The 13,623-nt window shown below is 40.5% G+C and overlaps 1 protein-coding gene across 4 annotated transcripts in view; it reads left to right on the top strand.

Annotated features, from left to right (window-relative positions):
* RTN4IP1 (reticulon 4 interacting protein 1) overlaps positions 1-13,623 on the top strand; it is a 46,800-nt gene that overhangs the window by 6,942 nt on the left and 26,235 nt on the right. For all 4 annotated transcript variants that reach the window (XR_016511634.1, XM_090279720.1, XM_090279719.1 and 1 more), the window contains exons 2-4: positions 596-747; positions 1,517-1,585; positions 2,491-2,615. Coding sequence is in view for 3 of the 4 variants with exons in the window: in XM_090279719.1 (XP_090135845.1) it covers positions 596-747; positions 1,517-1,585; positions 2,491-2,615 (346 nt within the window). In the remaining variant the exon portion in view is untranslated. The remainder of the gene's footprint in view (positions 1-595; positions 748-1,516; positions 1,586-2,490; positions 2,616-13,623) is intronic.

The raw sequence follows: 13,623 nt of genomic DNA, 5'->3' as shown, positions 1-13,623 counted from the left end.
TTACTTTAAAATTTATATCTTGAGGATCTAGAATTGTACCTGGCCCACAAGTCTGTAGTAGTTTTTATTTTATTCATTTATTTGTTAAAACAAAAATCTTGTTTATGCCCTCCCTTGTGTGTCTTGGTTGGTTGGGTAGGCATTGTCCTGCAAGGTTCGATTCCCGGTCAGGGCGCATGCCTTCCTTGTGAGCCTGATCCCTGGTTGGGGCATGTGCGGGAGGCAACTGATGGATGTTTCTCTCTCACATCCATGTTTCTCTCCTTCTCTTTCTCCTTCCCTTCCCCTCTCTCTGAAATAAATAAAATTTAAAAAATTGACTTATTTTATTTTTAGAAAAAGGTGAAGGGAGGAAGAAAGAGAGGGAGAGAAACATCGATGTGTGAGAGAAACATCCATCAGTAGCCTCTCATAGGCGTCCTGACTAGGGACTGAATCCCCAACCCAGGCATGTGCCCTAATGGGGAATTGAACCAGCAAACTTTTGCTTTGCAGGGTGAAGTCCTATCAACTGAGCCACACTGGTCAGGGCCCTGTAATAGTTGTTAAATTATTCCATGCTTTTGGACGAAACAGATAAAACTGTGTTTTATAGGTGGCTATGGAGCTACGGCTTTAAATATGAAACGTGATCCTCTACATATTAAAACCAAAGGAGACGAATTTCCCCTGACTCTGGGTCGGGATGTCTCTGGTGTGGTGATGGAATGTGGACTTGATGTGAAGTACTTCAAGCCTGGGGATGAGGTGAGTTATGAAATGCTGCAAATTTCATTCTGTTTTTTGTGGAAGTATATTCCATATCATTGACCTTTTCTTTCCAACAAATATCCTGAGCTTTGGCTTGAACTCTCATTTTCTTGGTTCTGTCCTTGGTTCTGTCAGAATAGCTTGACTATACTCAAGCATTCTAAGTCTAGTGCTTAAAAATTGCAAGACTTTAAAGTACGTATGATTGGGACTATCTTTCTTGAAAGAGTCTCTTACGTGGCAGTTTCTACCTAATGGGCTCGATGGTTTTCAAATAAGTGAAGTTTGATATCATTACCTGTCACTTGTCACTTTGATTTTTTACACCAAGAAATTTAAGTGAGTTCATAATAATAGCTAACACCGTTAGAATTGCTTTTCATAAAGTAACACTTTTAATCTCTATGAGGTAAGAACAGTTAGGCCCAGTTTTCAGACGGACAACGCAAGCTATACAGAGATCCCACAGCTAATTAATAAGTGGCCGAGCCAGGATTCAAACCCTGGACACTGTTCTCTTACTGGTATTCTAAGTATGTAGTCAGCAGGATTTCCTGGCATCTGCTTCCAATGTGGCTTGACTTGATAAATCTAGAATCATACTGAGTAATACATATACATCATGTGACAGTAACTTCTGGTTGGGATATTGCTGAGGTGCGCTTATTTCACAGGGTGGGGTGTGTATTGGGGAAAACTTTCATGCTTAGCTTGGTTAAAAAAGATCTGTTTCTAATGAAGTTGTGTCTGTGTGTGTGTGTTTCAGGTCTGGGCTGCTGTTCCTCCCTGGAAACAGGGCACTCTCTCAGAGTTTGTTGTAGTCAGTGGGAATGAGGTAACTCACCAAGTCTGTGCTGAAATGCCATTAGAAAGTATAAACAAAGACTGACAAATATCTCTGAAATAATTGTGGGTTTTTTTTTTTTTCAGATCAGGTTTGTGTTTAATCGGTAGGTTTGAAAGAGCTAAGGTAGAGAATACAAAATTTTGAAAGATTAGAAAAATATTTGATGTCCTTTAATAACACTGCCTGCCAAAGTGATATCTGTCTTGTAGAACAGGGATTTGAAGTGAGATCTAGAAACCCTGCTGTGTTTCTTGATTTTACCCAGTGTAAATAATGGAAACCAAATATTCCAAGTGGAGCTTACCGATTAATTATAAACAGAAGCATGAAAGTATCAAGCTGTTTCAAATTGGTTTAGAAACAGGAGTCTAATCAAATACAGTTGGCAGGTCTGACAACTTGAATAGAGGGAAAGGGGTTAACATTGAGCAATCTGACAACAGAAGGGGAGATGGGAAGGGAAGAAGGGTATTCCTGAGATTAGGGAAAGTCTGGAAAGAGTACCTTCTAGTACATGGGAGTAAAGGAAAGAGCTGATCTACAAATCACATTAGAATGTGTTTATGAGAGCTCAAGGTGTATTTGAATTTATTTCTGGGTAGTCCGGAACTAATGGGATTATTGAATCTGGTCTTTATGAATTAAGCAGCTGTATCTGATAAAATAGCCTGTAAAACATCACTGAACCTCTGACCTTAGGAGGGCAGTTTGTCATTTGGAGAATATTCCTTAGGGATAGTCTTAAAGAAGGATATGTGGTAAATACTAAACTAGCAGAACGTTATAGACTTATCTATGAAAATGGGTGGGCTCCGATGAAGGTAAATGTACTTAGTTGTGTTCATAGGTTTGTAAAGCCATTGCTTATTTTTGATTGTTGTCTTCAAATCTAGGTCTCTCACAAGCCCAAGTCACTCACGCATACTCAAGCTGCCTCTTTGCCATATGTGGCTCTCACAGCCTGGTCTGCCATAAACAAGGTTGGAGGCCTGAGTGACAAAAATTGCACGGGAAAACGGTAAGTACCAATGGTGGCATCTAAACCTTCTCTCTCTTCCTTCTGTAAGGTCTTTGCCATAGATTTATCAGAAGCGTTAAAACATGGGTCATTTACATGATCAGAGTTGTGCTGACATTTAAAATGATTTCCAAAGAACTCTATTTGTGTCATTTTGCACTTTCTTAACCTCATTCTATTGATTCTTAGTCCAATCAAATGCAAATTAAAAAATCGAAATATGTAAATGGACTTTAGGAGTCTGAACCCTCCAAAATAATGCAAAATTTTGTGTGACTCTTTGGGAAGAAGGTCCTAGCTTTTATCAGATTCCTAAAAGTGTTAAGACTCACCCTATATAGTTTCTAATGAATGATGTCAAGATGCAGGTGTTTTTTCCTACCTCTACTAGGAGTTGCTCCCATACTTGCAGATTTCTATGAAAACCAGATATAAAGGGACTGAAAATCACTGCTGAATAATCTTGAGGTCTCTTAGGCTCCATGCTTGGTATTCTTTAGGTTAATTCTGGTGTTTCAAGGCCTTGAATGTATGCTTGTTTGAGTTAGCAAGAACACAGTGAGTAGAAATGTCTTTGGTGGACTCGAGTTTATATTCAGATTCTGCTGTTTTCTAGGTGGCTGGTCCATTCAGTCACTTCTCTTCCATGAGTTTTGTTTTTAATGAGATAATACTATTATTAGCAGTGAGATTATATACAGTAGTCCCTCTCTATATCGCGGTTCACTTATCGTGGCCTCACTGTATCGCGGGATTTAAAAAAATATTATATTTAATTATTTATCATGGATTTTTCGCTATATCGCGGGATTTTGCGGTATTGTATACATATGTTGTTAAAGTTACGTAGGTTTAAGAGTGCAGAATATGTTTAAGACCATAAGTAGTGTTTATAAAAGTGTGGAAAAGGATAATAAGCGAGTGGGAAAGGTTAATAAGGGACTGGGAACGGTTTATAAGTGTGTGGTAAGCGTTTATAAAGCCTTAAAATATATATAAATACTAAAATAAATGTAAGGTTCCTACTTGGCAGATTTTCACCTATCGTGGGGGGTCTAGAACGTAATACCCGCGATAAGTGAGGGAGTACTGTACTTTGTATTTCGGAAAGTTGGTTTCCTAGGGAAAGCTGATGGGTTTTTTTGGTGAGAAAACTAGGCACTAAGAACCGTTTAATGATTGTGATGAGGGAAAGAGCTATAGGTCAAATTTTAATAAATTACAATAACTTTGTTTTTTGATTGCTAAGGATCACGCAGGTAAAATAACTAAAGTCTGTGTCATTTCATACTCTTGTTACTGTGAAACATTGCACCTTACATTTAATGTGTTGAGTTATAGAGCACTGGAAAGCTTCATAACTGTATTTTTGAAAGCAGTGTGAAGGCTATTCATCTAATGAGGCGCTACCCTTTATGTAGAATTCAGAGCAAATATTTATTCTAAAGGTCAGTCGTGTTTATTTTTTAAGCCTTGAGGCTTATCTTTCTTTAAGTTGCCATTTTGATCAAACACTTTGTTTAAATTAAATTAGTTTGACCACATAACTTTTTCTGGTGACTTACTTTAGTTAATAACCTTGCAAAAATCTTATTCAAGATTTTTGGAACATTATTATTATTGTAGACTCTGCATTAACATTGATGCTTTATTGTTTTGTTTTTCCTTAAAAGCCTGCATGACTATATGTGGTTGGAGATCTGTCATTCCTTTTGCCAGTTCAGGGCTCTCCAGGCATACAAACTCTTTTTTTTTTTAGTACCCTAAAGAAAACAATTGAGAAACAGATCGGGCTGTCTCTTCTCGGTTACATAGATGCGTGCCCCTGTTTTATTGTTGGCTTATTGGGTGATTTTTAGGTGCTGTGTTATCTTTTACTTAAGCAATAATGGCTTGGAACCAGGGAACTTGGGTTCTATTCTCCACTCTGCTACTAACTAATCAGGTGACCGCAGTCATGCTCTTTATGGACTCTTCGTAGTTTTTTCCTACTGAGTGTAGGACAGTGTTGGTTGTTAGGAGACCTTGGAGAAGTGGAAAATTTTGTACCTTTAAGGCAATTATATATTATATTGAGTTGGTCTGTTTACTTATTTTGCCATGTTAACCAAACTAGAGTGAATCCATTGTAGAGAGTCTCACTAGCTTACATCAAGGTCTTACTGCATTCCCATGTGCATGGTGACCTCAGAATACCTCTGTTCCCAGTGGCAGCGAGAGCTTGGCTCATGGTGCTCTGCGAAATTTCAGTTTACGGAAACAAGTACATATAGGTGGTAATGATGGCCTACCTTGCCAACTACTTGTTGGTGAGAATCACATGAGAGAGGTGAGCACCTTAAAATACTGTGAAAAATACTTTTACATGGAGAAATCACTAGTATAGTGGGATTTTATTATACATAATCTCAGAGGTTCCAGTGTCCAAAGTGACTTTTTTCAGTTTGACTATTTAATGTGATTGGTGGAGCATATTTTGGCTTCCTTAATCAATGATTATTCTTTTTCTGTTAGCCATTGGCATTAAGGCACCCTTTAGTCTACAAAGCAGGTCTGTGTCTGTTATTAAGGACTTACAGTCTGTTTTTCTAACCAATTAATTAAAAAAAAAAAAAAAGACAGCAATGATAAAAACACCCATTTGCACTTTGGAAGATTTTATAGGATTTTTTTAAATGACAGAAAGTGTTTTGAAATTAAGACAAAGCTTTCTAAGACTTTGATAATGTTTACCCTTTCCTTTTTGTTATATAGTTAATTTTGCAACAAATTGAGCATCAGTGAACCAAGAGGATAATTTAATATTGATGTTACATAAAATATCATTTTGCCTACACTTTGGTATCACTAGAAAATGTCAGATGATATGATTGCCTTCTTACCCACCCACCTGTAGTTTCTTCATGATTTACTCAATAGGAACACATAAATAACTTAGGGTTCTCAAAATGAATAGAGGTTTTTTAAGAAGTGGTTACATCAGATATTTATTTTTAAAGCAGTTTGATCGGATGATTATATTTATTAGCAGTGTGATGTTCCACCTTGAATATTTCATGCTCTGCCTGAAATTCTCTCGCTGGGAAAGTTGTACTTTGCTCTGTTAGACAGAAATATTAGAAAATATTAGAAATTGAAGCAGAAAATAAATTTTACTTTTAAATAGTGTATACTCAAAACTCGATGCAGTCAATTTAGGAATGCTTTTCATTGTTTCCTTTTTGAGATCAGGCTTCATGACAGTCAACCTTTGTCAAGAAACGGTAAATTCGTCGTCGGCAGCCGTCCGTCTCGAGAGACGATGGTGTAGCTTCTTAAGAGTCTATCTGCACCGCCGAGAATGGCTGTGCAGTCCGACTCGGGAGTGACACGGTATCTGTCTCCTCCCGTGCTGAATCCACATCTTACGATGATGCTGGAGTGTCCTCTCCAGTGAAGCTGAAGCTACAGAGCCTGGGCAGGGTGATATGGAGGGTCTGCTGTTGCCCATGCAGCAGACCCCCCCTCTCTTCGCAGCTGAAGGGTCCAAGGGAAAGACGGAGTCAATACAGCTTGGCTTCAGGTGCGCCGCAGGAGTTGCCGGTGTTGACTACAACGTCAAACCGCCTTAGGGACTCCGGCTCCGGATTTTCTGTCGGGGTTTACTCCCTTAGCCTTTCCCCTGAAGAGGTATGCCGCAAGGCAGCGGAGGTTTTTTGGAGTCAGAGTTTTCCTTCTCTGATGTGCCCGGACTGGAAGATCGAACCAGCGACACTTAGCTCGCAGGCCGACGCTCAATCCACTGAGCCAAACCAGCCAGGGGGTTCTCCTACTATTTCTTCCCAAATAATAAAAGTCACTCAAGCTAACACCATGAAACATTACAGAGAGCACTAGCACTGCACAGGCTGCATCAGTTAGTTACCAGGAAAGGGAAGCAAAGGTGTTACTGTTGTTCCAGCCTTGTTCTAAAGCCAAGTCCATGTGACTACTGCTGGTCCAGCCCATATTTAAAGAGAGAGGCCAGAGAAAACCAGAGCAGCAGGAAACAGGCAGGAGAGGCAATTACCTACCAAAGCCTTTTTCCCATGGCCTCATTCCCATGCCACAATTTCCAGCCACAGTAAATTAGGTGTCTGATTAATTCTGTTTATAGAATTAGAAAGGCTCAAACTTCAAAACATTGGCATTGCCCATTCTTCCCCCAATATGCTTATATCAGTAATTATTACAGCTTCCTTTTTTCAGATGCCTTCACCTACCTATTCTTCACCCACCCACTCACCTTGTGTCTCCTTCTCCACTCCCACCACCCCTGTGGACTTTGGGTTTTCATTTGCACTTGAATAGCTTGTATGGTTCCAGGGGTGATGTGGGGGAGAAGGAAAGCACTGCATTTTACTTGCTCAAGGACACTGTGGGGTTGGGAGGTGGAGGAGAGGGTGGGTGGAGGCTCTGGCTTGGCCAGTGTGATGTCAATGAATGTGGCCTCTATTCCAGGACCTGTTTTCCTAGGAGCTGGAGGATGTGGTTAAAGAAATTAGTAGAAAGCTCTTTCCTGGCTATTTGGGTTTTATTTACAGATTAGTTTTCTAGGTGACAGGGTAACTATCTTGTGAAGTTTAGAAGTCATTTACTCTTCAATGCACTGTAAGTAACTTCCCGCCTTGTCATTCAGTTGCAGCTGTCTCGGGGTAGCGTGGGGTGGGGTGAGGGTACAGCTGACTAAGTCGCCATCCCAATGATACTTTTCAGTTCTTTCACCTTGAGCTCTCTGCAGTATCTGGCACTGTTAACTACTTCCTTAATACTCACTTTTCCCGTAGCTTCAGGCACACCAGACTCCTTCAGTTGTCCTCTTGCGTTTTTACCAGTTCTTGGTATTTTTACAGCATCCCACTTCTTCCTGTTACTCTTTTCCCAGTGTCCTCCTCCAGCCTTCCTCTCTGTACTCCAGGATTATCTCATCTCCCCCCAGCTTTGATAGCTTTTGGTAACTGGCAGATTTCTGTTTCTAACCCCAGCCTCTCTACTGATGGTCCCCTTTGTATTGGAAACTCAACTTGTGCAAAGTAAGACTTTCCACCCTGACTTTTCCTGTAGATTCCTAATGTCAGTTAACTAGGGTTTACTTTGAGCCAAAACATGGTCATTGATCCCCAGCCCTGCCCCTTCTCATTCCACTGTACACCTTATTGAACCTTATTGTTCATGTCATGTATAGTTTAGGATTATTGTCAAATTTGGAAAAATGTGTTCAAAGTTTCCTTCATATATGAGCTGTAGATTGCAAGGCATTTGAAGTGAATAAGCCTAACATACCTTTGCATTTTAATTGACAATGTTCACTAACTAGTAACCAGTTTGATGTTCTTTATTGAAAGGAAAACAGTTCATGAATTGGGGAATACAGTGACTCACAAGCATTAGAGCACTCTTCCCAGGGATATTGGGTAAGTGCAGGTTTTATAGAATGTTAGAAAAGGCAACATGGAAACAGGGCATGATTGGCTAGGAGGTCAGTGATTTTCTTACAAGGCCGAGGAGTCCCATTTTCTAGGGTAAGGTAAGCTAGTGGAAGCTGAGTTGGAGAATGGTGATTGGTGTTTGGTTTCCTTGACTGTGAAGCAGTTCCCATAAATGCAGGCTGGCTTAGGTTTAGATTTTTAATGTGGGCTGAGCCACTGGGGCGGCATCATTTTGTGGGTCCTGGTATATGAGTTAACTTTATCAGTGGTGTACTGTAAGTTTTTACATCTTTTAATTGGAAGAATTTTCTTCAGAATAGCTTCGATTCTGTGCATCTCAAACTTTTTTAAACCATGTTTCTTCTTCATTGCTCTCATAATCCAGTGCTAGGTGCACCTTATAATAAAATTTCATGATGCCTTATTGTGTTGTCATTTGTTACAGGTGCTCCTTTCTTCCTGTTACTCTTTTGAAGAGTGGAGGAAAAAGAGGAGCCCCAGCAATATATTTGTGTGACATTTTAGTGGGAAGTAGGAATATTCCTGGCAGCCATTGTGGGGGAGGTAGAGACTTTCCTCTACCCTTGTAGGTTCTTCAGGCTGATGTAATAATCAAATCGACACGAGACAGATGAACAAGAGAAAATAAGCAAATTTAATTATATTCATATGTGTGGGAACCCCATGTGCATGAGAGAGTCAGAGACCCCACATACATGAAAAGTTCAGAGAAAACAAGTTAAAATGAGGTATGTGTGGCATTCTGAGCTGGGGATGAGATAAGGTGCTTCGGGGCTTCAGAGGGAGGAAGGTTGTTCAGATATTCAGCAAATCGAAGTTTACCCTGCCCTACAGGTAGATCATAGAGAGTTATTTCTGATAGTAACATTTATTTTGGGCAAGATCCCTAATTTAAGGTCTTTAAGGGGGAGATATAACATTTCTTTTAAGCCCACAGGGTCTTGACTGCTTTCAGCTCAAAATAATCTACATGCTGAAGTGGCGCATCTGAGGGAAGCCTACTCTGAACCCTTTCGGCATCCTCACGCCAGGACAGCCTGTAATAGTTCTACTCAGAAAGTACAATGAACACATTAGCATTTCCCATTGAACCCAAAGCAAATTATTTTTAAATCAACTTTCCTTCAGCTAAATCTAGTGTTATATGAGATGAGGGGAAGTGGAATGGAGGATAGGAGTAGAAAGAGAGCACTGTTAACTGATTGTGGTTAGTAGAGGAGGAAAAGTAATTTTCACTCTGCCCTTCTGAGTCTTCTGCTGAGAGCCCTGTAATAAAAGATTAACAAGAGAAAAACAAAAAGAAATTTATTAGCATGTATACCTGGAGAAAAAGTTCCTTCAGCTTAAAATATTCAGTATACCAGGGTGTCATATTTTGAGGTCCCATGTCCTGAACCCCATCAGCTCCGTGGTAAATCCTCAGACCACACTACTTCTCTTTCTCATCCACCCTATTGTTGCCACCCTGAATGATCCTTCCCTCTGTCTCTCTTCTTTCCCTCTGTCCTGCACCTGATTGAAGAAACTGGTTCCCACTGCCTGTCTCACTTGGGCAGATGTGTTCCCAGTACCCTGGGTTGACATTCTGAATACATTTCACACAGAATCATTGTTACACTGTGGTTCTTGGTCCAGTATGGGTTAACTGAACCTTTTTTAACAGCTACCCTGGGCACCTTGCCAACATGTATAAATAGCTTTGTTTTCATGGGAAAATGTGTTTAAAGTTTCAAACAACTAATTCACACATGAACTGTTCTATAAATTGGGGAATGTCTACATGAATTCCTGAGGCATAAAAGGACACACAAGTCCAGGCTGTTCTTGGTCATGTTTGGTTGACTTGTTTGTAGCTGTATTCCACTTACTCAGATTAAGTTTGTCACTCACTTCACGGAGTAAACTTAGCATATTATGATATACTTTGCTGTCTTTCACTCACCACCCCCTCATTCAAAAGGACTGAATGAAACTGAAAACTGAGATTATACATTTTCAGCATCATCCTTATTTTTTAAAGACCAGTTGTTTCTTCTGATGGAAGAGTTAACCTTATTTAAATCATCTTCGTCCCTGAGCCATCAGGACTTGATAACGAGTACTCTACTCTGACGATATGGCCGCTTTCCCTCCGCAAGTGTGTGTTCTGAGGGGAATTATGCAGGTCATTTACTTCTGTGTTAGAAAGGTGGAGAAACTACACATAAGCTTAAATTAGACTGAAGATGCTGATTCCTTCTTTTTCATTGACTCCTAGAGTATATGTTCATGGTCATCATTTCATAGGTGATGAGTCTGAGGCTCAGATATTCAGTTAATGGGAGAGTTGGGACTAGAACCCAGGTTTCTAGGGGCCCAGCCTTGACATTGAGATCTCTGAGGCTAAGCCAGAATATAGAAATTTGAAAGATGATTCTCTACTTTTGTATCTCTTGCTATTTTGTAATATATTTTAAATATTTTGTATTTGTAAGGCAATTAAGGAATTAATATCCTTGTCTCATAAGATTGTAATACTGAAAACTGTGATTGTAGAGGACTTAGGTGCCCAAATGCTAAATAAAAAGTGGTTCAGTCAGGAAAAAAAAAAGCTAACATTGCTTTAGTATCTCAACATATTTTAGGGTAAATTCAGAGACTGGGCAGAAGTGACATAGAGTTAGATTTTAGGGTTTAATAAAACATAAACTGTGACTTCCGGCCAAGATGGAGGCTTAGAGGGACACGCTCGGTCTCCCTCTACAACTAGAGAGGAATACAACTACTTCAAAACAAAAGATAACTAGAAATTCCAGAAAATAAAACTACACAGAAGCCCAACGTACAAAGTTATAAACCAGCGGCGCCCTTTGGGCAGGTAAGAGGAGCGAAAGGGGGCGGTGCTGTTTGCAGTAGCACCAGGGACAGCGGCAGGGAGAGCAGTCTCAGCTGCAGTCTAACCCCGGCAGCTTGCGACCCCAACGCTGGGAAAAGCAGCCACCACATCACCTCAAACGGTGGGGTCCAGAGGGCGGAGGACAGATCCCGGTCTCCTAGCGGAATAACTGCAGGAATCCATCTTGGACCCCCACCCCCACACAAAGCGCCACAGAGCTGCGAAATAGGTTGCGGATAGCCACTGGTCGCTGGGCAGTGACAGCAAAGTGTGACAGGGCAGTGAGAAAGGTTGCTGGACCACCGCCGGTCGCTGGGTTGTGACGACAAAGGGCCACAGCTCGGAGAAAAAGGTTGCGGATCGCCACTGGTCGCTGGGTTGTGACGAGTACACAGGCACTGCCCTCTTTAGCCAGCCCAAGAAAACAAAACACATCTGTCGAAATGAGGCAGACAACTACAGAAATCCCGGTGGCGCAGCTCACCAGGCAACAGATGAAGAACCTGACAGATGAACAAATAAGAAACCTGTCAGAGGCTCAGTTCAGGGCCATTGTTTTCAGGTGGCTTACAGAATTAACAAAAGATCTGGAAAAAGATGAGAAAGAATTGAAAAACACTCATACTGAAAGGAACAAAACCGCATACGACACAGATGGTGAGGAAATAAAATCCAGAGTTCAAATCAACAAACAAGAACATAGAGAAGAAACAAACAGTCAACCAGAGCAGAGAGAGGAAATGGGAAGCAAGGAAAATGATGAGAGGATCAGAAACCTCTGGGACAGCTATAAGAGATCGAATATACGGATTATCGGATTGCCAGAGGGCGAAGAAGAAGAACTAGAAATTGAAAAATTAAGTGAAAATATAATAAAGCAGAACTTCCCAAACTTGGGGAAGGAAATAGACTTACAGATCCAGGAAGCACAGAGAGTTCCAAAACAACTGGACCCAGGGAGAACCACTCCAAGACACATTATAATCAAAATGTCAAAAGTTCAAGATAAAGAGAGAATCTTAAAAGCAGCAAGAGAGAAGAAAAGAATCATGTACAAAGGGGTCCCAATTAGACTATCAGCTGATTTCTCAAAGGAGACTTTACAGGCAAGAAGGGACTGGCAAGAAATATTCAAAGTAATGAAAATCCAAAACCTACAACCACAAATACTTTATCCAGCGAAGCTGTCATTCAGAATAGAAGGGCAGAGAAAGTGTTTCCAGGACAAAATAAAACTGAAAGAGTTCATTAGATCCAAACCACTGTTATATGAGATGTTAAAAGGACTGGTTTAGAAAAAGGAGGGTCAGAACTATGAACACTAAAATGAAAACTGCATCACAAGAAACAACAACAGAAGCGAGGGAATTGAAGCAAAGGCAAACTAAATAGGCAATGAGAGTGGAAAAAGAACTATAGCTTTGGGGAGCATATTGGGGGGAGGTCAGCAGGGAAGGGGAAGGGGGAGAGGGAGGGAGATGGTATAGGAATTAAGAAACATCGTAGGAGGGAATGGAATAGACAGAGAGGTTGAGAAGAACTGTATGCACAACTAATGGACATGGACTAAAAGGGGGGGACAAGGGGAGGGAGGGGGGCCATCGGGTGGAGGGGAGCAGAGGGAAGGGAAGTTGGAACAAATGTAACACTGTAATCAATAAAACACATTAAAAAAAAACATAAACTGTAATAATTATTTATACTTTTCACCCATACTTTATATATCTGCCACAGTATAATTCCCACTGACTTCAAAAGAAGCTCTGTATGTGGACTTAAGAAGTAAGACAGAAATGTGATAAAAAAATCTTGGCAATTTTCAATTATAGTGCTTTTTGCAAATTGAGTATTTCCTGGTCACTTACTCTATATAAACCAATAAGCAATACAGCACACCTTTCATTAAACAAATAGACTTCTACTTAATGAGGTTTGAGTATATATTGTAACCATTATAGTAACTGGGTAGAAAGTATTCCCGCTGTACAGCACATAAGTGAAGGGCCTCTGGGGGTAGGCACAGCAGTATTTTTTCTTTGTAGTGAAAGTGCTTTGAAGAGTACAAAACAAGAATAGTTAGTTCAGCCACAGGACTTCAAACCACAGAGAACCAACTGACTTAGTGTTGGCTTGAAATTTTATTTTACCTGCTGTCCCTTTGTGGGACTTCCTTTGTTTGAAGCAAAGTACAGGCCCTGGTTGAACCTGCACAAAACATGGAATTTGCAGGACCAGAGAATGATGTATCCCCAGGATTTCTTTACAAGCTGGGTAAATGGTGTGTAGCAACATCAGTGGGCTTGCTCCTTGCCTGTTTTGTAGTAGGGCGCCATCAAGTGGCAACGTCAGGAACTGAAGCTGCTGCTGCAGCACTCCCTCTACTGCAAGCACCACTGAGAAACATTTTTGCTTTTTTATTTGGAGGAATGAGGCTGCTTTGGATCAAGAGTTATGGGAAGCAATGAAATGACAGTAATGAGATCTGAGACACGTCTGGCAGTTGGATCCTTAAGCAGCCATTATATTTGTCATCCTCTTAAATCCAGCATTCTCAGATGGAGAAATAGAAATTGATTTAAAGCCCTTTTCTGTACTCGAAAAAACTTGAATGCAGTCTTTCAAATAGCCAGATGATTTCCTCATTTGCAGTAATAGTCATTGTTAC

Source organism: Furipterus horrens, unplaced genomic scaffold, assembly GCF_987537825.1.
Source record: "Furipterus horrens unplaced genomic scaffold, mFurHor1.1.pri manual_scaffold_6, whole genome shotgun sequence".
Lineage (NCBI taxonomy): Eukaryota > Metazoa > Chordata > Mammalia > Chiroptera > Furipteridae > Furipterus > Furipterus horrens.
This window is presented reverse-complemented; position numbering and strand designations above follow the sequence as displayed.